The sequence below is a fragment of the Oncorhynchus keta genome, chromosome 30 (assembly GCF_023373465.1).
Source record: "Oncorhynchus keta strain PuntledgeMale-10-30-2019 chromosome 30, Oket_V2, whole genome shotgun sequence".
NCBI lineage: Eukaryota > Metazoa > Chordata > Actinopteri > Salmoniformes > Salmonidae > Oncorhynchus > Oncorhynchus keta.
In genome coordinates, this window is record NC_068450.1 from 22593220 (window position 1) to 22617214 (window position 23995).

Sequence of the window (23995 nt, forward strand, 5' to 3'; positions counted from 1 at the left end):
TATGGAGCATGAGAGCCTGGATGTTCTTCACAAGCAAGTTACATCTATCAACAGAAGCGCCAAGAGGCGGGGACCCGCCTGAGCGCCTGCAATAGGCTGAGCAAGTTTAAACCACGCCCAGTCTCTACTGTGATAGGCCAACAGACGGGTTGGAACTGTCTATCACAGTATAAAGAACTGTTTACATACATCCTGTCAGTTCTCTGTTCTGCCCTGCGTGGTATTACAGTGAGCCCGTATATACGAAAGTTGCATTTGCCATTTATTACTTAGCTAATAAAAAATACATAGTATAAAATCGGTGACTCATTGTTATATTTATCCTGATACCAGATTTGAATTTACGCAACTCTAACACTACCCAAGCCTGCTGGTCGTTCCTTCCATCGGTTCAGTTGCCAGGGACGCGGCCCAGTCTTTAAGTCTTTTTGTTCTGTATCTATGGACGCGACCCAGTAGTTCCTCTACATGTTCTATTGCCATACTGGATGGCAACGTTCTTATCACTTGCTCGCTAGCTAGCCAACTACAGCTAACGTACACTCACATCAGATAGTCCAGACTGATTAACAGCAAAGGAGCTACATTTGTTTAAGCTGTTTTCGAGTGACATTTATTTGGATACATCCATACCAATAAGCTAATGAGGCACGATTTCACCTGGCATAGAAAATGTGCTCTCCTCAGGACACCGTTGTACAGAGGAGCTAGCCAACAACACAACACAATCACTTCTAACTGAAGCTGGAAAAACTGCAAACTAGCTGCACATTGTTTAGTTTGAATTTACATTAATTTGTAAATATCCATTAAAATGATGCCAGCTGATTCATGATTTCGACTGGATGGGAAACGCTACCTGCCTGCCTTTCTCATCCCGACTCCCGACTCTTTCACTACTATGGGAAAGATGGAGATCAAATTTAAATATTGTAACAATGTTGTCGGAGAGACAGACAGCAAGGTTTATATAGATATTTTTAGATATAGATATTTTCTGTTGAAAACTAAATGTTAGTCTAAAACGAGATCATGTCTAGATGCTTTTTATAGTGGAGATTGAGTTTATAAAGTGCCTGGCTAGGCTGATGAGACAGTGGATTGCAGTCAGATGGAACAGAGTAAACAGGCATTTTGAATTAGATTTAGCCGGTGGTAATTTGTGGAATAGAAACAGGAAAAATGTGGTTTTAACCAATCAGCATTCAGGATTAGACCCACCCGTTGTATAACGTGTTGAACAAGTATTCCGTTGGACAAATATGTGAGAGGAGTACACTCTGCTGGTCATTTTTTATATTACGGGTTTAGAGTACAAATGCTTTGTGGGTATTAAATACATCATTGATTGATATTATATGGAACTTGGTCTTCAATAATCCAATGCCATTTTGATTGATTCAACTATTTGAAATATCAATATTTATTCAACAGCAAATATAATTTGCTCCATATGTTACAGTGGGCTTTAGGGTGTCACTTTAATTTTCCACTGTAGAAATTATAAAATAAATCACAAATGATTAAATACAAATATCACATAAGCCTAGGCCATGATTAAGTATTTATATAACAAAATAAAGAATAGCCTTAAAACTTTAAGTGTTTTTCCTTAGAGTGAGTCTGAGTGCATGGACTTTCATTCTCAAACTGCAGTAGGCCAAGCCCTATAACAATGCCATTAGCCCCGCCTCTACTCCTATTGGGGCCCCTGCCCCTGCTCGCATAGTTCAGTACCGTTACATGTGCATATCAGTGGACCGTCACGAGCAATCATGTCCAGACTGAGCCTGGCCTGCGCTATCGCCATTCTCGCAGTGCTTTTGTCGGGATCCTGCCTCGCCAGCCGCAAACTTCTAGTGTTCCTCATCGATGGTTTTCGATATGATTACATGGACGATCTGCAAAACTTGCCTGGGTTTAAAGAGATTATGGATAATGGGGTCAAAGTGGATTACATGACCCCCGATTTCCCCAGCCTTTCATACCCCAATTACTACTCACTAATGACAGGTGAGATGATTTTACCTTTGACTGACTGTGCCTCAAAGTTACAGCTATGAAAAAATATAGATTAGGCTACGAAAGGTTGACCATGATTGATCACCAAATCAGATTTTCAGATTTGTTATCTTGGACATAATGTGTTACTAAATGGTAAGTTTACAGGTACAATCCATTTGAACCTTTATTGCTTGCCTGAACAAATAGGAAATTGTGACAGTGGAGTTTAAACTTTGATGGTCATGTACAAAGTTGTAAAGTAGCCATTTGTACTCTGTTGTGGCTACACTGAAATAACAATAATTGGTCAATCATTCTCATCAATATTGTTGCAGAATGACTCATTGGTAATGAATGATTTGATAACTTAGGTTGACATATTAACCCAACAATTACTGAAAGGAAACTTTACACCATGGAATGGAACGCAGATAACATTTCATAAGTAGGCCATACTCTGAAATCCTTGTGTAGACATTGCTAGCAGCCTAATTCAGTGATGGATGTATAATACATCCATTGATGGACAGGAAGGAGCCTGGCACAGCTGTCCTGGGCCCTCTAGCAGTAGAACTCTGCCTCATCAGTAACAGAGCCCCACGCCCCTCTCCCTCCTGGCAACCACACTGTCTCTATTGTGCCATTTACATATGTTATGAGTGAAAACGAGGGACAACCAGAGCCATGTAACTAGAGAGTTGGGCCAATGAGGTTTCTGCATTATGGTACATTCAGCCATGTTAGCACCCCATTAACATTGCATGGGAAATATTTAAACAATGCTATGTCACAGAATGTCAGTTGAAGTCAGAAGTTTACATACACCTTAGCCAAATACATTTAAACTCAGTTTTTCACAATTCCTGACATTTAATCCTAGTAAAAATGTCCTGTCTTAGGTCAGTTAGGATCACCACTTTATATTTTAAGAATGTGAAATGTCAGAATAACAGTGATTTATTTCAGCTTTTATTTCTTCACATCACATTCTCAGCGGGTCAGAAGTTTACTTACACTCAATTAGTATTTAGTAGCATTGTCTTAAACAATTTAAACTTGGGTCAAACGTTTCAGGTAGCCTTCCACAAGCTTCCCACAATAAGCTGGGTGAATTTTGGCCCATTTCTCCTGACAGAGCTGGTGTAACTGAGTCAGGTTTGTAGGCCTCCTTGCTCACACACACTTTTTCAGTTCTGCCCACACATTTTCTATAGGATTCAGGTCAGAGCTTTGTGATGGCAATTCCAATACCTTGACTTTGTCCTTTTTTGCCACATTTTGCCACAACTTTGGAAGTATGCTTGGGGTCATTGTCCATTTGGAAGACCCATTTGCGACCAAGCTTTATCTTCCTGACTGATGTCTTGAGATGTTGCTTCAATACATCCACAATTTTCCTACCTCATGATGCCATCTATTTTGTGAAGTGCACCAGTCCCTCCTGCAGCAAAGCACCCCCACAACATGATGCTGCCACCCCCGTGCTTCAAGGTTGGTATGGTGTTTTTTGGCTGGCAAGCCTCCCCCTTTTTCCTCTAAACATAACGATGGTCATTATGGCCAAACAGTTGTATTTTGTTTCATCAGACCAGAGGACATTTCTCCAAATAGCACAATCTTTGTCCCAATGTGCATTTGCAAACCGTTGTCTCGCTTTTTTTTATGGCAGTTTTGGAGCAGTGGCTTCTTCCTTGCTGAGCGGCCTTTCAGGTTATGTCGATAAAGGACTCGTTTTACTGTGGATATAGATACTTTTCTACCGGTTTCCTCCAGCATCTTCACAAGGTCCTTTGCTGTTGTGCTGGGATATATTTACACTTTTCGCACAAAAGTACGTTCATCTCTAGGAGACAGAACGCGTCTCCTTCCTGAGCGGTATGACGGCTGCGTGGTCCCATGGTGTTTATACTTGTGTACTATTGTTTGTACAGATGAACACGGTACCTTCAGGCATTTGGAAATTGCTCCCAAGGATGAACCAGACTTGAACCAATTGTTTTTCTGAGGTTTTGGATGATTTATTTTGATTTTCCCATGATGCCAAGCAAAGAGGCACTGAGTTTGAAGGTAGGCCTTGAACTACATCCACAGGTACACCTCCAATTGACTCAAATGATGTCAATTAGCCAATCAGAAGCTTCTAAAGCCATGACATCATTTTCTGGAATTTTCCAAGCTGCTTAAAGGCACAGTCAATGTAGTGTAAGTAAACTTCTGACACACTGGAATTGTGATGCAGGGAATTATAAGTGAAATAATCTGTCTGTAAACAATTGTTGGAAAAATTACTTGTGTCATGCACAAAGTAGATGTCCTAACTGACTTGCCAAATCAATAGTTGTTAACAAGAAATTTGTAGAGTGGTTGAAAAACAACTTTTAATGACTCCAACCTAAGTGTATGTAAACTTCTGACTGCAACTGTATATTTTTAAAGTTAGGCCAACTTTTAGAATTTTGAATATTGTTCTAATTCTAGACATTCCGTGACATAGCATTGTTTAAATGTTACCCATGTAATGTTAATGGGGTGCTAACATGGCTGCCATAGAATGTTGTTGTGTCATGTGAACACATCATAATGCAGAAACCTCATTGGCCCAACTCTCTAGATACATGGCTCTGGTTGTCCCTTGTTCTCACTCATTTTACATTTTTACATTTCACCAGGTAGGCAAGTTGAGAACAAGTTCTCATTTACAATTGCGACCTGGCCAAGATAAAGCAAAGCAGTTCGACACATATAACAACACAGAGTTACACATGGAATAAACAAACATACAGTTAATAATACAGTAGAAAAATAAGTCTATATACAATGTGAGCAAATGAGGTGAGATAAGGGAGGTAAAGGCAATAAATAGGACATGGTGGCAAAGTAAATACAATATAGCCAGTAAAACACTGGAATAACATATGTAAGTGGCACAATAGAGACAGTGTGGTTGCCAGGAGGGAGAGGGGTGTTTACAGGTACAATACTCATTTACAACATTTTTGAACGGTAGTGTACTTAACACACTGCTTTACATCTAATCAGTTCTCTCATATACCTAACAACATACACTGCTTTACACCTGAACAGTTCTCTCATATACCTAACAACATACACTGCTTTACACCTGAACAGTTCTCTCATATACCTAACAACATACACTGCTTTACACCTGAACAGTTCTCTCATATACCTAACAACATACACTGCTTTGCACCTGAACAGTTCTCTCATATACCTAACAACATACACTGCTTTGCACCTGAACAGTTCTCTCATATACCTAACAACATACACTGCTTTACACCTGAACAGTTCTCTCATATACCTAACAACATACACTGCTTTGCACCTGAACAGTTCTCTCAGCCAAACACTGGACCTCTTCAGAGTCCTGGCAGTGAACGACACCATCAATGACAGTGTAGTAGTGACATAACAACAGATGTAGGTAGTACTTCAGTGATAACAGCCCTGGGCTGTATGGCTCCTCAGTCAGCGGCTGTATCTCCACTCCAGGCTGAACCCCTGGCAGAGAGAGTACAGAGGGAAGAACAGTAAAGCCCAAAAGACAACAGATTCTGTCAAATCCCTCCCAATCACCGGATCACTTTGTGGATGATTTGCTGATGTAAGTTGTTTTGGTAGAGCACATTCCCCTCAACAAAGCCTCGGCTTAGGCTGCTACCATCATTTTGTGCACGTGCATTAACAACGTAACCAAAACAGAGCTGACAAAGGCCATCTGACACAGGGCCCTCCAGTCACCCCGGGCATCTGACACAGGGCCCTCCAGTCACCCCGGGCATCTGACACAGGGCCCTCCAGTCACCCCGGGCATCTGACACAGGGCCCTCCAGTCACCCCGGGCATCTGACACAGGGCCCTCCAGTCACCCCGGGCATCTGACACAGGGCCCTCCAGTCACCCCGGGCATCTGACACAGGGCCCTCCAGTCACCCCGGGCATCTGACACAGGGCCCTCCAGTCACCCCGGCCATCTGACACAGGGCCCTCCAGTCACCCCGGGCATCTGACACAGGGCCCTCCAGTCACCCCGGGCATCTGACACAGGGCCCTCCAGTCACCCCATCTGACACAGGGCCCTCCAGTCACCCCGGGCATCTGACACAGGGCCCTCCAGTCACCCCGGGCATCTGACACAGGGCCCTCCAGTCACCCCGGGCATCTGACACAGGGCCCTCCAGTCACCCCGGGCATCTGACACAGGGCCCTCCAGTCACCCCGGGCATCTGACACAGGGCCCTCCAGTCACCCCGGGCATCTGACACAGGGCCCTCCAGTCACCCCGGGCATCTGACACAGGGCCCTCCAGTCACCCCGGGCATCTGACACAGGGCCCTCCAGTCACCCCGGGCATCTGACACAGGGCCCTCCTGTCACCACGGGCATCTGACACAGGGCCCTCCAGTCACCCCGGGCATCTGACACAGGGCCCTCCAGTTGTCCTAGGCTCCCTGGCTAAAATGTTTGCTCGCTAGCCTAACTTCTATTCATGGGCAACAATGCACTGGGCCAGCTAGTTAACATTAGCCTACTACTTCTAGCTACATATGTAACTTCCATCCTCTCAGGCTAGGGGCACTACAATGTATGAATTTATGGTTGGATCAGAATCGCCATTGTGATTGGCTAGTAGCCTACACAGGAATTTGGACTTGTGGTTTTACTTAATCTATCTCCATCCATGGTTAATTTAGGAAAGGGCCATTTTAGCTAGCTAACCACTGGAGGACAAAGACACAAGGAGATGCAACAATAAAGAATGTCTGTCAATGACATTTGGCTTTTGATGTGATTGGTGAGAAGCCAAATTCTAACTGGCGTGGAGTGCTAGGACCATTCACAGTTGAGCTCACTCAGTTTAGCTCAACACTGATTGGCTATTATTTGAAAAATGTATTCATTTAAAGAGAGTCCAAATGCTTGCTTGCTTCCCTTGCATTCAATGCTACGGGTAGCATTAATGTCATACTTGTTTTGACCAGACAGCATCAGTTAGATGGGCTATACATATTGAGACAGAGTGGCGCTGTTTCACTTGCTCGGATTCTTTCTCCGGTGAGATACATTCAGCCTCTTGCAAATTGAAGGAAAAGTATGAAACGCAGAGAGATGAAAGATACATTTAAAAAACATTTTTGTATTTAGTTCTTGGTTCATGTTTTGGGGACGCCTGGCATCCATGAATACATGACACTGGTTGGAACTCAAATTGCTAGGAGGCTGGTCCACCTGGGGGGAAATGGCGCCAGTAATTAGTTGCTTTCAAACTAGGGATTTCATGCCTAATTGAGGTTAGACAGTAATTCTGCTCATAGATTATGCATGTATATAAAGGTCCTTTACTGGCCCCATTCACCCTCTCAGTGCTATTTCAACTGAACCTCAGATGTCCATAGAGACTATTGCAGGCAGCTAACAAAACACACCTGCAGTTTTTGTTTTTCTCAAAGGAAAAACTCTAGGCTGAGCTACCAAAATGATTCAGAGCATTTGAGTCATTTCTGAATGTTGTAACTCTAACCAGCTGTGGCTCCAAAATACCTGAGATTAGCTACATTCCTGGCATCACTTTAATAAGGAACAACATAGTTGTAAGAGTGCCTCTACAAACAGCAGTGGCAGAGTACTAAACGGTTGTTCAAATAAAAGATGTGTCCTTGCTCAACATGTTGTCGTGTATGAGTTGTGTTAGTGCTGTGACTAGTTGTTAGTGCTGTGGCTGTAGTTGTGTTAGTGTTGTGACTAATTATGACTGTAGTTGTGTTTTATGTTAATTGTTCTGTTTGTGTTGTGAGTTGTGATGCTGGGTAGTGTGAGCCTGCTAGGGGAAGGGAGGAGGAGGCACTGCCTGTGTGTGTGGATGACCTTGAGTCTGTGTGTTTTGTAAGGGTGGGGGAGAAAGCACTCGCTCACTGTCTCAATTGAATTGAACCTAGAGAACTTAGCAGTAAAACAACTTTAACGAATGAAGACGTCAGCACTCAGAGATAATCATTTGTTGTTTTATTGCATCATATCAGTCCTAGGCATGGTTTGTTTCAGCAAGTTAACCTACACTCTTAGAAAAAAGGTGCTACTAGAACCTTAAATGGTTCTTCTGCTGTCCGCATAGGAGAACCCTTTGAATAACCCTTTTTGGTTGCAGGTAGAATCCTTTTGGGTTCCAGGTAGAACCCTTTCTACAGAGGGTTTTACATGAATCCCAAAAGGGTTTTACATTAATCCCAAAAGGGTTCTTCTACCTGGAACCAAAAAGGGTTCTCCTATGGGGACAACCAAATAACCATTTTGGAACCTCTTTTTCTAAGCGTGTAGGCTCTGTGACCAAAAAGCATCCGGCTGACTGCCGTTACACAATACATCATATTTTGTGAAGGCTGGCTGTGTTTAAAGCACTGGGGGGTTAGCTTGCAAACTTAACATGACCCAACATCCCATAACAAATACAGAACAGTAAAATTACAGGTCAACTGGTTGTTTAATGAAAAGAACTGAAGTATTCAGTATTCATGTCCGGGATCATGGATACCAACTTAGTTAACATCTAAATGATGGTTTATAACTGAAACACAGCTGAAGAAAACAGTTTTCAGTCACAGGAACCCTTTTGGACCGAGTTGGATAAAAATAAGTAACTGGGCCAGAAATACTCCAATGTCCTTATAAAGCTGGCACACATCAAACTCACTACTCTCCCTTGAGTCTTTGCCCATAAAAAGTCTTCTCTATGTTCATATCTAACTTCTGAAATAAAAAAGCAATTTCTGGGTTTTCAGGCCGGTACTGTGAAGTGCACCAAATGACAGGGAATTACATGTGGGATCAGGGCTCTCTCAAGGAATTCCTAATCGGCATCAACCCAGACAGTCGGCTGCCAATGTGGTGGGACGGGTCTGAGCCCATCTGGGTAACCATGCAGAAACTCGGAAAGAAAGTCTTCATGTACTATTGGCCCGGTAAGGACAACTCTGGCAAGACGAAAGAAAGACATTAAGGCCCCCAGTGGTATTACATTGTTTTGGATATAATTATAGTTATTCAAGTATTTTAAATGTTTTGTCTACCAGTCATATACAGAACACAGGAATCAGATGCTGGATATTCTGGAATCAAATGAAATGCTTTCCATTGATGTTCATTCCAATTGGATCATCAAGCGTGAACATTCTAGAAGCATAGTGAGCAGTGATGTGACCTGTATTCTACTGTCATGTTATCAGGTTGTGAGGTGGAGATTCTGGGTGTGAGACCTTCGTTCTGTGAGGAATATGTCTACAATCCCACAGAGAGAAATCTGACAGATTCTATTGAAAGAGCTCTCGATGGTTTACGGTAAGAAATGGAGGTATTTTGGCATCAGCCAGGTTTGGAATGTAGTGCCATTCTGTTGTGTTATAACAACAAGCATGTGTTTACTTCATCAGTAGTGGCAGAGCAGACATGGCTGCTGTGTACTATGAGAAGATTGACGTAGAGGGGCATCACTATGGCCCCATGTCTTCTCAGGTGAAGACTGCTGTTCAGAGGCTGGACATCGCCTTCCAGGTGCTAAACCAAAAAATTAAGGTCAGGCCTTATATTGTTTTCAAAACATTGAAAAGAGACTAAAAATGAACAACTCAATCCAGCAAAAATGTTTCCATTCTACAATGATTTGTACAAAGTAACAGACATAGCCTACTGATTGTGGTGAGAATGTTGAGCGGACATTGTGACCAGATGGCCTTGGTCGAAAGTAGTGCACTATATAGGGAATAGGGAGCCATTGGGCCCTGGGCTAAAGTAGTGCACTATATATAGGGAATAGGGAGCCACTGGGTCCTGGGCTAAAGTAGTGCACTATATAGGGAATAGGGAGCCACTGGGTCCTGGGCTAAAGTAGTGCACTATATAGGGAATAGGGAGCCATTGGGCCCTGGGCTAAAGTAGTGCACTATATATAGGGAATAGGGAGCCACTGGGTCCTGGGCTAAAGTAGTGCACTTTATAGGGAATAGGGAGCCATTTGGGACACGGCCTTTGATCTGAACAGGTCACCACCACCCTGCTGTATTTCAGGAGAAGGACCTGCGTGACGAGCTGAACATCATCATGTTCTCTGACCATGGGATGACAGAGATCAAGTGGATGGAGAAAGTCATTGAGCTTGTGACGTACATAAACATGTCTGACGTTGTCAAGATGATGGACCGGGGGCCTGTCGTCAGTCTGTGGCCAAAACAAGCTAAATATGAGGAGGTAAATTGATTTCCATTTCATACATACAGGCCAATTGTCTTTCAACCCAGCCAAGACACTGGAAAAAACACGCATCCTTGACTTCTCCTCTCTGCCAGAGTAAACACAAACAAACATGTCATGTTGGCACATTTAGTCACTTGAATACTCTTCTCTGTCAAAAATCAAACATTTCCAAAAACGTTTGCGCTGTAACGATGTATATGAAAGGCCTCAGTCAAGCCAGCCATAACTTCTGTATCCAAATGTACAGGCGACGGTCCCATATGTCATTACCATGAGGTTACTTACTGCGCTGTAGAGTGGTATGCAATTTGCAGCTACACCTCTCCCTGAACAAAGCAGGGAGGAAAAACATGAATAAAATGTGTAGTGAATCTGAGTTGTGTTGATGGCAGGTCTACAGAGCACTGAGCAGTGTACGGAACATGAATGTCTACAGGAGGAATCAGGTCCCTGATCGCTTCCATTACAAGGGGGGGAAGTTTGTCTCCAGTCTGACCCTGGTGGCTGACCCTGGCTGGTTCATAACAGAGGTAAGGCTTTGACACATCACATCTCAGTGATGATATACCTAGTTTACATTACAAATGGCATCCTATTCCCTATATAGTGCACTACTTTTGACTATAGCTCTATGGACCCTGGTCAAAAGTAGTGCACTATATACATTTACATTTACGTCATTTAGCAGACGCTCTTATCCAGAGCGACTTACAAATTGGTGCATTCACCTTATATAGGGAATAGAGTGTAATTTGGGACAATTCCTTAGCGTGCTATTATGTACAGCAAATGAACAACACTGGAACAAGTAGGCTAACCTTCATTCCACTGTCTTTTAACCCATTACGTACTGACATGGCTGTCTCTGTTTTCAGAGCAAGTCCAAACTGCCTTTCTGGCAGAACAGTAGTTCACCAGAGCCGCAGGGATGGCAGCATGGTTGGCACGGCTACGACAATGAGTTTGTGGACATGCGGGGCTTCTTCTTAGCACAGGGACCAGGTAACAACTGTCTGACCAGTAGGCCTTTATAGACATAGAATTATACTGAACAAAAATATAAATGCAACATTTACAAAGATATTACGGAGTTGCATAGAAGGCAATCAGTCAATTGAAATAAATTCATTAGGCCCTAATCTTCCTCAGACGATCCCGCAGGTGAAGAAGCCGGATGTGGAGGTCCTGGGCTGGCGTGGTTGCATGTGGTCTGCGGTTGTGAGGCTGGTTGGATGTGCTGCCAAATTCTCAAAAATGACGTCTAATGGTCGAGAAATTAACATTAAATTCTCTGGCAACAGTTCTGTTGGACATTCCTGCAGCCAAACTTGAGACGTTTGTGGCATTGTGTTGTGTGACAAAACTGCACATTTTAGTGGCCTTTTATTGTGCCCAGCACAAGGTGTACCTGTGTATGATCATGCTGTTTAATCAGCTTCTTGATATGACACACCTGTCAGGTGGATAGATTGTCTTGGCAAAGTAGAAATGCTCACCAACAGGGATGTAAACACATTTGTGCACAACATTTGAGAGAAATAAGCTTTTTGTGCACATGGAACATTTCTTAGATCTTTTATTTTAGCTCATGAAAAATGGGACCAACACTTTACATGTTGCATTTATATTTTTGTTCAGTGTGTGTATATATAGACATAGGATCCCAATGTACTGTACATGGTAAACACAGTGCCTGTGTACTAAATCATCACTCTCATAGTGATCATTAACATGATCTGAGCTGTACTGCTTATAACTTTTTTTTAAACTTCAATATTCTAATCAGTGTTGTTATGACTCTTATCATGAGTCAAACACCTCAAATAACACTGATGTACTTTGGAAGTGACCCAGAAAATAATTTCTACTCTGCTGTACTGTCTTTGCCATGATAAAATCCACAGGTATAATAATCAACAAATTGTCTTACCTACAGATTTCAAGAGGAATGTGCGTGCGGCCCCTATCAGAGCAGTGGATGTGTACAACCTGATGTGTAAGACTCTGGGGATTCTGCCTCTGCCCAACAACGGTTCCTGGTCCCGGGTGGAATACCTTCTCAGTGGCTCTGTGGGCCTGGCCTGGCCTAGTCCTCTCTGGGCTCTGGGTCTACTAGCCCTGGTGCTGTCTCTACAGGCTTAGAACCAGAGAGATTCCCTCTTTCACTAGAGTGGGTGATGTCATATACCCACATAGCTCTATAATGCGCTGATAATGGCAGGCAGAGTCATGGACCTATTAAATTATTATTTTGTGTTTTCATTCCTAATTCTATGGGCAGAGCCATGTAGTTGAGTCCTAGACATTCTGTTACCTAACAGAATGTTACAATGCTCCCCATGTAATGTTAATGGGGAGCTAACATGGCTGCAATAGAATGTTGCGGTGCCATGTAAATGCAGAAATCTCAATGGCCCAACTCTATAAATACATGGTTCTGATGGCAGCAATCTACCCTATCATGGCACCTGAGCCAACACAGGTTTCCAAACCATTTCCTATTCTAAACATGACAGTGAAAAGTACAAAGCACATTGATCACACAGGTTTTATATCTAAATACGGGTTGACAGTGCCTTCAGTTTATATAACATAACCAAAAACTCTCTTTGCAAACCAAAACATTTTATAAGTAATCTGGACCAACCTTAGTTCACAATCATCTCTATCGTGATTTGCTGCTGCTAAAGGAGCTAACATGAGCGCCGTAAATTCCTTACAGCATCAATGTCCTCTTCATCATTGTATCTGTGAAGGAGGGTTGGATGAAAGAATGATGTCTTTTTTTTATAATTGTTTGAATATGAGGTTTAGAAGAACTCTCTGCATTGTTCTATACTGTAATGAAGTAAATGTAGTTTTTTACTTATTGTCACCTTTGTTTTTTTGCTGCAAATCTTCAGACTTCCATGGAAAAGCTCTGTGGTGTTTCTACTAATTCGATTGATCAATAAAACCTTGAAAAAAACAAACAGATTTTTGTCTGCTGGACTGTACAATATGCAGTTGTAAGCAGTCATTTTGAAGTAGCAAGTTGACTTTGACAAGGTAAAAGATAAGACTTCCAGAAGCCAGTCAAAGTAAATGTTCTAATACTTTGGGGTTCAAGTCGTCATGTGAAAATGCAGAAGGACTGGTTAAAAGCCAAGGCCAATAGCATGGTGGTAGAGCATGGCTTTAAAAGGCACAGTTCAAAAGTCTCAACATGATATGGTCATTCTGAATTACCTATACATGCATCATTACAGACGTTGGTTGATATGAAACAGACATCTTTCAATTGAACAATGAGAATGGTGAGACATCTGATAGTTCAAGATTGGATTGTCAGTTTGAGGCCTAGAATTCTGATACATTGATGGAAATGGAAAAAACGTGTAGAACTTTACTTAAGAACATCTTAAGTTAAGTGTAAGCAGGCTAATAATACGATTAAGCCAAAATATGTTAAGATGAGGTTGATCTGGGTCAGCCCTCAAACTTATCACTGGGTTATGTTACAATCTGTGAGCACTAATTAAATTATTCACTCTCTACTCTTAGTAAACCCAAGATGTAGTGATTATATTATTTTCAAGCCCCAGAGATGTATTTTCCTGGCAGCGTAACAAAATACTGGAGTGACACAAAACAATGATTAAACAAAGAGACTAAATGCTATAAATAAAAAAACATAATTTGGCAGTTGTCAGAACCTGTCCAAAAGCAATAAACGTGACCGAATGAAATCCAATGACCTACACGACACGGGCCAAAGGTCATGCAGGAGTTTACACTACATTACCAAAAGTATGTGGACACCTGTTCGTCCATCTCATTCCAAAATCATGGGCAGTAATATTGAGTTGGTCTCCCCTTTGCTGCTATCACAGCCTCCACTCTTCTGGGAAGGCTTTCCACTAGATGTTGGAGCATTACTGTAGGGACTTGCTTCCATTCGGTCACAAGCATTAATGAGGTCGGGCACTGATGTTGGGTGATTAGGCCTGGCTCGCAGTCGGTGTTCCAATACATCCCAAAGGTGTTCGATGGAGTTGAGGTCAGGGCTCTTTGCAGGCCAGTCAAGTTATTCCACACCGATTTCAACAAACCATTTCTGTATGGACTTCGCTTTGTGCACAGAGGCATTGTCATGCTGAAACAGGAAAGGGCCTTCCCCAAACTGTTGCCACAAAGTTGGAAGCACAGAATCATCTAGAATGTCATTGTATGCTGTAGCGTTAAGATTTCACTTCACTGGAACTAAGGGAACCTAGCCTGAACCATGAAAAGCAGCACCAGACCATTATTCCTCCTCCACCAAACATTACAGTTGGTACTATGCATTGGGGCTGGTAGCATTCTCCAAGCATCCGCCAAACCCAGATTCGTCTGTCGGACTGCCAGATGGTGAAGCATGACTTATCACTCCAGAGAACGTGTTTCCACTGCTCCAGAGTCCAATGGTGTGAGCTTTACACCACTCCAGCCGACACTTGGTATTGCACATGATGATCTTAGGCTTGTGTGCGGCTGCTCGGCCATGGAAACCCATGTCATAAAGCTCCCGACCAACAGTTCTTGTGCTGACATTGCTTCCAGAGGCAGTGAGTGTTGCAACAGAAGACAGATGATTTTTACGTCCTTCAGCACTTGCCGGTCCCGTTCTGTGAGCTTGTGTGGCCTACCACTTCGCGGCTGAGCTGTTGTTGCTCCTAGACATTTTCACTTCACAATAACAACACTTACAGTTGACCAGGGCAGTTCTAGCAGGGCAGAAATCTGATGAACTGACTTGTTGGGAAGTTGGCATTCTATGATGGTGCCACGTTGAAAGTCACTGAGCTCTTCAGAAAGACCATAAAACTGCCAATGTTTGTCTACGGAGATTGCATGGCAGTGTGCTCAATTTTATACAGCTGTCAGCAACGGGTGCGGCTGAAATAGCCGAATCCACTAATTTGAAGGGGTGTCTACATACTTTTGTATATATAGTGTACCTGTCTTATGAACTATTTAGGAACTCATATGTGGAGTGGATGGAGGTTGCTGAGAAGAACTAGTTTTGTTGTTGTAGCCAAATAGAGGCAAGAACTCCATCTAGTGGAGATAGATTGCAGCTCAGATGTGGGTTGGAGGTGCTTTAGCGTCATCTACCGGTGAAAACAAGTTATCAAGCCTCTTAGAGTAGCAATGCTGATCTCGGATCAGGTCCCCCTGGTCCATATCATCTTGTTCATTGTGATCTAAAAGGCTAAACTGATCCCGAATCAGCAGCCCTACTCCGAGGCAATTGATATATCCAGCCCCTGGTCTTCCATTAAATAAAGACATTCAAGACATATAACCAAACATGTTATTTTATTATCTTAAAAAGTAACAATCCCCAAAGGTTATATCACACACACTAGAACAACAGTAAACACCATGACTACACAAAAAGGGACTTAGATATTATAGACATAAAAAATCCCTCTTATTGTTGACATTATTTTACTAAGCATGACAGACCAAGATCATCTACAGTATGACATACCGTCACAATTAGAAACAACGTTATTGAACTCCATTATAAATCCGCAATGTTAAGGGAAGACATTTCATGGACTGTCAGAATTTCATATGAAATATTTTCAATATAAACAGAACATCCTTCTTGGATGGCTTTTACAGCAACCAGAGAACAGGCATTTATTTCAGTGCAAACATGACAATACAAGGCAGTCTTGGCTGCAATTCTCCCTTTTGATTTCAGAGGGAATTGATGATGTTGATCATTATTTGAAAAGAGCTCACAAAAACTGAAAATGGACCTTTTCAATGCGTTGTCATTGGACTGGAACTGTACTACCAAAGTGACAAGGTTGACACCACTCCCTTCATAGGCTCATCATCACACTGTATGAGACATGGATACTGATGGTACACAGTGCTGAGAGGACAGTGATGTATCCTACGGAAATGCTGTGCTATGAGGTCACCTTTGATATCCTTAACATCATTAAATAGAGGAGAGGAGAACCCCCCCCTCTAATCAAACTGCACAGAAATTATTACATTTCTGTTGGGGGAAGTGAGAGTCAAAAAGTGAGAATTGCGTGAGAAGAACACCTCTAATAAACTCAGACAGAGAGAGGGGCTAAATAGTCAAGTAGCGCATACATGTGAGCTCTGTTGTCGTGAGAATGACAATAGGAGAGTCAGTCCAGCACTTTGACATGGTCTTTGTGTGTGAGTCATTTCTAGGGCTTTAACATTGACATTCACAGGATACAGGCTGTTGACAGTGATTTGTAAGAGGAGAGCCACTACTCTACTGTTGTGGAGGTAGTTGTACTAGAGAGAATCTGACAACATAGGGTCAAATATGAAAACAACTCAGAGGGGTGGGGAGAGAGGACCTTATCTGCCTCTATAAAGGGGATGGTTTTCGACGTTGTCCATATTCAAAAGTCCCTTGTTGTTAATTTGAACATCGAATGCATTCAACAGGAAAATACCACAGGTAATAGCACCAGGAATAGTGTGACATTTTTAATCCAATAAAAATAAAAGTTTGGTTTTTCCATTGTTGGCCATGACTGCCGTGTGGTACTGCTTAGAAACTCAATCCCTGTCGGGCATTGAGGCCTTTCCTTAATCTGTATTTACAATGTACCAAAATGTGCTGAGAGACCTGATTCTATGTAAACATTAGCTCTAAGAGCCCAGTTCAAACACTTGGATTTTTTAATCTAGACTACAGCAGCGTCAGGGCTGGGTTCAGTACCACGGAACAGAGGGCTACTCTGGTACACCAATAGTACCCTACAGAGAGGTTGGATGGACTGGACATGTTGCACTCCTAACATCACTAGGATAACATGTCACTTGAACCCTTCGTAAGACTGTCATAATAATGTCATAGCATTATAAACCATAATGACAGCTGCTTATGTCACTTGACACAGTCATGACACAAACCATTACTCAGGTATGCTAATTGTCTAGATGTATTGCCAGACAATTAACAAGCCTAAACAACGGTTTCTGTTAGGGCAGCTGTAAATCAGTCGTCATGAGCTGACATAACGGTTTATTGCATGTTATATTATCATGAAAGCATTATGTAGGCCTTATGGCAGAGGGGTCAGGTAAAGTCTAGCAAGCAGGGCTATGTATGCATCGCATTGTGTCAGAGCCTCATGTGAGCCAGCAGAGGGGGCTAAAGAGTATGTTTAAAAAGCTCAACAGCCACACATAGCCAAAAAAATGTAATTACGAGTGACCTGAGATTATAAAATTATACATTTGACACCAAAATAAATGACAGAATGTCAACTGGCAGGTCAAAGTCAAATCAGTCACATGAAATAAATTAAAACTGCTCAGTAAAAACAAAAACCTAAAAGGACCTGTAGAATGACGTTTTTTTTTTCTTCCAAGGTTTAGAATGGGATTGAAAAAGATCAATGCTTTTAAATATTTTTATAAATGTACTCTTGTGAGAAGTGGTGTTACAATGTAGTAGTGAGTATCACAAATTCAAACATTTGTGGAAAAAAACAAACAGAAGATGAGGAAAACTAAACCAAAACCATTGCATGACAGATTGACAATGTAATACCAGTCGCTGAACGGGCTTGTGTGTGTTGTGTCAGCCAGTCTGGATACTAGAACAGCCCCAGTGAGGTGGAGGAGCTGTACTCATCCAAACCCAACACCTCCCTCTTCATTTGATCTCCCTCTCCTGCCACTGTCACTCACACACTGGTGATGGAGGCCAAACAGTTTGAGGGTTTCTGGAGTTTCTCGGGTTGGGTGGTAGGCGGCGGCTCTGGAATGGTCCGGAAGGTGAAAGGTGGACCGTTGCCCGTGGCGATTCCCAGGTGTCCGGGACTCAGAGCCAGGTTCTGACGTCTGTTGCTCTCCACGATGCTGGAGGTGTTTGAGGCCAGACTCTCTCGTGTGCTGAGCCAGGAAGAAGAGGAAAGGAAGGGAAAGAACAAAAAGAGAACAATAGAATGATGAAGAGAATGAGGAGAAAGAAGGAGAGAGTCCGAACACAGAAGCATGTTATGCTGCCTTCCCTTGTTTGTGTGGAATAGTGTGAGAGCAGAAAGTATCCGATTGATTGTTGACACATGTTGTCTATAAAGTTTTCCAGCTATAGGCAGCACTTAGAGGTTAGGGAGTTCCCTTCAACTAAATCAAACCTTGATATCCTCTCCATGTTAACCAGTAACTGCTGTAACCACTGTCCTGAGAGGGCGGGGGAGGGGGGGGGGATACAAAAGGTGAGAAGAAAAGATGGGTATAGCAAGATGAACGAATGAGAGAAGAGTCATATAAGATTCATATCCTCTGGCAGATATAGACACTTATAAAGTCATTCGTCTGATGTTCTCTACAATGGAATTGTTTGTAACATTACATTACTGATAATATTTAAGGTATTAATATCTGTATGACAAGATAGTTGTTTTGAATGGTGTCTTACTGATTTGGAGAGGAACAGCATGTCAAAAATGTCTGATCATGCCTGTTTCTATCTTTTCACTGCCAGCTAGACCAGGTCACCCATGAAAGGTGGACGTGGTTCTCCTCACTGGCTCCATCTGCAGGCCACGACTATGGGAGAGAGGGGTGGAGCAGAGCTAACTGGGCGGGAGGGAGGGGCCAAAAGACCAAGTACTGTACATATGTGGACCAATCCCCTTTCAGTCACACAGGAGATTAGTGACATCTGTCCTGAAAAGCTCCACATGATCACTAGTGTGATCCCAACCCAACAGAGTGGAAAACCACATCACACTTCTTATCACCGTTCTTCACAGGAAAATAAAATGACAAGGTCATTAGAGGCTGTGAAATAGGCAACCGAATCTACAAGGAAGGGCCACCACTCCAACTCCAAGCCATTTCAAATCTGCAGCGGTCACTGTTTCCAGTTCCATAATCACTTCCATAAAAGGTTGCCCATCTTGTTTGAATAAGCTGGCTGAGGAGGCAGGTCAGTCTGCTGAGGAGCATTATCTAGAGACAGCCAAACGTCTGCTGAGGAGCATTATCTAGAGACAGCCAAACGTCTGCTGAGGAGCATTATCTAGAGACAGCCAAACGTCTGCTGAGGAGCATTATCTAGAGACAGCCAAACGTCTGCTGAGGAGCATTATCTAGAGACAGCCAAACGTCTGCTGAGGAGCATTATCTAGAGACAGCCAAACGTCTGCTGAGGAGCATTATCTAGAGACAGCCAAACGTCTGCTGAGGAGCATTATCTAGAGACAGCCAAACGTCTGCTGAGGAGCATTATCTAGAGACAGCCAAACATCTGCTGAATACAGAGACATTATTTTCCATTACTGGCCCCGGGGGAGAGCGGGAGGCCGTGGCTGGAAACATGGTAGGGGCTGAGGGGAGGGGAAACTCAGCCCGAAAACAAATGAGCCGATGGTCCCAGAGGTTCTGAACTGCAAACCTAAGCGTGATACAAACCAATCAAAGACGAGCGGCGCTAGCGCGGGCATCCATCTTGTTTAGAGGCTAGAGCATGTGGTCGGGGTTAGACACAGGAAGACACATGTGACCCTAATGAAGCGTCACACACTCCCACTATGCCAGAGGGGCCCGGGTGAAAAGGATTTAGCAAAAACAGGCAGTGTTGTAATGCACAAAAGCTTTTGGGGGTTGCAATCTATATAATTTAAGACCGCAGTTCAATCGTCTTTAAAAACAGCCGGAATACAATTCTTCACACAATTTGAAAGTACATTAAAAAACGGTGAGGTCCGTTCTTTGCGGTAAAGTACATTCAGGCCTGCCCTAATGACTTAATCACATTTTGAACAAGTCTTTGTTTATAGTTATGGCTTTTAGGATTTAGAGGCTCAACCTTTCTGTTATGAGAAGAGAGAGCTGTGTGTCAGCTGAGACAGTTGTGACCCGACAGATGAACCATGACAGAGGAAGGCCTGAGCTGAGGGACTCCCTCTTTCTCCCTCTACCACTGATGAATATCAAAATCCTCCAAAACCTCCAGACTGTATGTTGCTTATGGGACCAAAAAAGGTCCTATTTTGTCGGCTGAAGGTAAAGCCATGTGCGTAGTTGCCGTAATGGACATATTTCAGTGACAGACACCATGTATCACGAGGAAAAAAAACTCCACAAAAACACAGATGTCTGCTTACGCTCAAGTGATTCACTAAGACACTCAGAAGAATACCACAGTCCAAATGAACGTGAATCATTGAGGGAAGCACAGACATCAGAAAGAAAGAAACAAACAAAGCAAACCAAATCCACTCAGAGCAAAAATGTTGTTTTGTAAACAGAAAAGCAAAAGTTCACATGGATGAGAGGCAATTATGGAATTGGGGAACATTGGAAACTCCTATTCTGTCTCTTCTACAGGGCTATAACCATGATAGGTTGTACTTCAGATTCACTAGAATCAACAGCACCATATGGAATAATATTACCAGTCCATTATGTTCTCATGTGAGAACAATAATCCCACCATTAGTCTATTCACAGAATAAGAAGCCATCCCCTCTCATGACCACCGACCACACAAACAGAGAGGCTGTGTGAGTGAGTGTGTTGTTGTCACCCGACGAGGCTTACCGTGGAGAGTTAAATCCACTGTCCACTGTAACACTACTGCTGTCCATGCTGTCCAGCCTGGCTGAGTGGGCTGACTGCTGGCTCTGGTTGTTGTGGTCACTCTCCTTGGGGTTGGGGAAGGTCAGGTTCCTCTCAAACCTACGCTGGAGGTCCCTCTCCTTCTCCCGCTCCAGCAGCCACTGCATGGTACCCCCCCCTCCCCCACCGACCCCACCACAGCCCTCAGGGGACTTCGGCTCCTGCTCTGCCTGCTTGGCTGAGGTGGCGTCCTCCAGCTCGTCATCATCAGACACGTTGTAGTAGTCGAAGGAGGCTTCCCCGGCCGGGCACGAGCCAGCCTGCTCCATCCCTGAGGGGCCAGAGGAGGGGGGCCGGGGCACAGCTAGCAGGGGGCCCGGCTGCTCCTGGCTGTCCAGCACCTCAGCCGACGACATGACCGGGGTCTTCCTCAATGTGCTCGACCTGGAGTAGCTTCCGTCCCCGTATCCGCTGGGCAGCGTGTTGGGCGGAGGTTTGAATAGAGTGTCTTTGCTGAAGATGTCCTTCCTCCTGTCCATGCTACCAGAGTTGGTGTTGTGGTGCTGTACTGAACGGCCATTTGGCAAAGGCTCAGGCATCTGGCAGGGCATGGGCAAACTAACACCGTTCTGTCCCTTTGTAGTGTCCTCTTTGTATTCTGGGGGATGAGGGGTCTGTCTGTCGGATGAACAGCCTACCTTCACCTTAGGTAAGTTATCGTGATTGGGTTTTCCTAAGGGGCTAGGGGTAGTGAGGACCGCCTCAGTGGATGCATTGCACTGGAAATAGTCATCAGCCATGTGTTTAGGAGAATAAGCCTTCTGGCTGTCGTAGGCAGGTAAACGGTCTCTACTTTTGTTATTTTCAAGCGTTCTCCCTCCGTCGGGCCCACAGGGGTCAGAGGCTAACTTAGCAGCAGGGGGCGTGGCCCGCGAGTGGGAGTACTGGGAGGCCTGGGCTGAGGCCCTCAAGGTCCCATCATCGGTGTAGTAGCGGCTCCTGTCTCTGTCCCTCTCATCAGGGCTGCGCTCAAAGTAGTCCGGGGGCCCAATCTGCCCGGCCCCTAGGGGCCCTTTGGAGTTGTCCATGGAGCGGGACCGCTCTTTGGCCTTGTTGTCCGAGCGCTCGTTGCGCGACTTCCTCTCCTGCGTGTGGCTGTGGCTGCGGTGCACCTTGGAGTGGGACGGCCCGTGTGAGGGCTCGGGGAAGGGCATCTCCGTCCTCCTCTTGGCCAGCTCTCCCGACACGTCCCACTCCGGGGTGATGGGCAGGTGGGACTCCATGATGTTTGGGTTGCTGTGGGCCAGGTGTCGGGCACGGCTGCGCTCCATGGAGAAGGAGGTGTCCCGTGGCGAGCGCGCCAGGGAGGAGCTGTAAGCCCGGTAGTCCCTCTCAGCCCCCAGGTCCAGGTTGGATCCCTCAGAGGGGTCTCCCCGGGAGGCGCGGGTCTTACTGTGGGAGCGTGACGGCTTACCTTGGGGCTTGCGGTGTCCACGGCTCCTCCTGCTGCGTGCACTGTGCTGGGCTGACGAGCTGGCTTTGCTCCTCTGAGCCCTCTCCTCCTCCAGCCTCTTCATCACGGCCGTGTGTCTCGCCACATTTTCCACCGTCAGGTCCGGGTTGATCCGCCTGATGATCTCCATCTCCACGTCGCGCGGCACGGCCGTGGGCGTCTCCTCGTCCCGCAGAGGCCACTCCTCCGGGGGGAACTGGGCCGAGAAGGTGGTCAGCTGCTTGGTCTTGTCCTTCTTGAAGCTCAGCCGGAACAGCTTGAGGCCAAACTTCTTGGACTGCTTCTCCCCGCTGCTGCCCCCCTCACGGTGTTTGGTCAGGGTGTCCGACTTGAAGGGGAAGCTCAGGGTGCTCCGGGTCTTTTCCGTGGAGGTAGGCTGGGGCTGGGTCTGTGTGGGTGTGTGAGGGGAGTGAGGTGAGTGAGGGGAGTGGGGAGAGTAGGCCTCTCGGTGCTCCTTAGGGGACTTCCTGGTGAGGGTCGTGTGGTGGCTGGGGGGGTCGTCACGGTAACTATTATAGGAGTCTCCATGGTTCTTAGGATGGGCCCTGTCTCTGACACAGCCAGAAGTGGAAGGGGTGATGGTTCCAGAGAGGGGGGAGGTACACTGTTGTTGTTGTTGCTGGCGGTCAGGTATCCTCTCATCCAGGTGGTACCATTTGGAGCTGGTCCTGATGAGAGAGGGCGTGATGAAGTAGGTCTGGGGCGTGACGATGAAGTAGCCCTCTGGTGTGGGGTAGATCTTCCTCTCCCGGACCAGCATACTCAGCGTGTGATGGAGAATCTCAGCCGTCGGCGTGGGCACACCTAGACAACGACACGGATAGGAACATGTCAGAAATGTCAAACATAACATTCTGGATGTGTCCCAAATGGAACCGTATTGCCTGTGAAGTGCACTATATCATCTGGTGTATGCATCATTAGTGATATTATCATATACAGTGGGGCAAAAAAGTATTTAGTCAGACACCAATTGTGCAAGTTCTCCCACTTCAAAAGATGAGAGAGGCCTGTAATTTTCATCATAGGTACACTTCAACTATAACAGACAAAAAAAAATCCAGAAAATCACATTGTAGGATCTTTAATGAATTTATTTGCAAATTATGGTGGAAAATAAGTATTTGGTCAATAACAAAAGTTTATCTCAATACTTTGTTATGTACCCTTTGTTGGCAATGACAGGAGGTCAAACGTTTTCTGTAAGTCTTCACAAGGTTTTCACACACTGTTGCTGGTATTTTGGCCCATTCCTCCATGCAGATCTCCTCTAGAGCAGTGATGTTTTGGGGCTGTTGCTGGGCAACACGGACTTTCAACTCCCTTCAAAGATTTTCTATGGGGTTGAGATCTGGAGACTGGCTAGGCCACTCCAGGACCTTGAAATGCTTCTTATGAAGACACTCCTTCGTTGCCCGGGCGGTGTGTTTGGGATCATTGTCATGCTGAAAGACCCAGCCATGTTTCATCACGTTTCATCTTTGCCCTTGCTGATGGTAGGCTTTGTTACTTTGGTCCCAGCTCTCTGCAGATCATTCACTAGGTCCCCCCGTGTGGTTCTGGGATTTTTGCTCACCGTTCTTGTGATCATTTTGACACCACGGGGTG

General features: G+C 44.6%; 2 protein-coding genes across 6 annotated transcripts in view; one reads left to right on the forward strand and one right to left on the reverse strand.

Annotated features, from left to right (window-relative positions):
* The first annotated feature begins 1703 nt into the window (after positions 1-1703).
* enpp6 (ectonucleotide pyrophosphatase/phosphodiesterase 6) lies at positions 1704-13243 on the forward strand. Its single transcript, XM_035744014.2, has 8 exons — positions 1704-2013; positions 8802-8981; positions 9246-9357; positions 9450-9591; positions 10084-10263; positions 10662-10799; positions 11145-11271; positions 12206-13243. The coding sequence occupies exons 1-8, from the start codon at positions 1776-1778 to the stop codon at positions 12409-12411; spliced, it is 1323 nt and encodes a 440-aa protein (XP_035599907.1). The 5' UTR covers positions 1704-1775; the 3' UTR covers positions 12412-13243.
* A 2347-nt stretch (positions 13244-15590) lies between these two features.
* The window catches only part of LOC118363302 (storkhead-box protein 2-like), a 100013-nt gene continuing 91608 nt past the window's right edge, over positions 15591-23995 (reverse strand). For all 5 annotated transcript variants that reach the window (XM_035744018.2, XM_035744015.2, XM_052488039.1 and 2 more), the window contains 2 exons: positions 20857-23191; positions 15591-18198 (listed from right to left, as the gene is read on the reverse strand). In XM_035744018.2, coding sequence (XP_035599911.1) covers positions 17991-18198; positions 20857-23191 — 2543 coding nt within the window. In that variant the 3' untranslated portion in view covers positions 15591-17990. The remainder of the gene's footprint in view (positions 18199-20856; positions 23192-23995) is intronic.

Bases quoted from the DNA above. Each gene is read 5' to 3' on its own strand.
- enpp6 (XM_035744014.2), top strand. From the start codon at position 1,776: ATGTCCAGACTGAGCCTGGCCTGCGCTATCGCCATTCTCGCAGTGCTT. The intron at 8,982-9,245 runs GTAAGGACAACT...TCATGTTATCAG, and splicing joins CTTCATGTACTATTGGCCCG to GTTGTGAGGTGGAGATTCTG. The intron at 10,800-11,144 runs GTAAGGCTTTGA...CTCTGTTTTCAG, and splicing joins CTGGCTGGTTCATAACAGAG to AGCAAGTCCAAACTGCCTTT.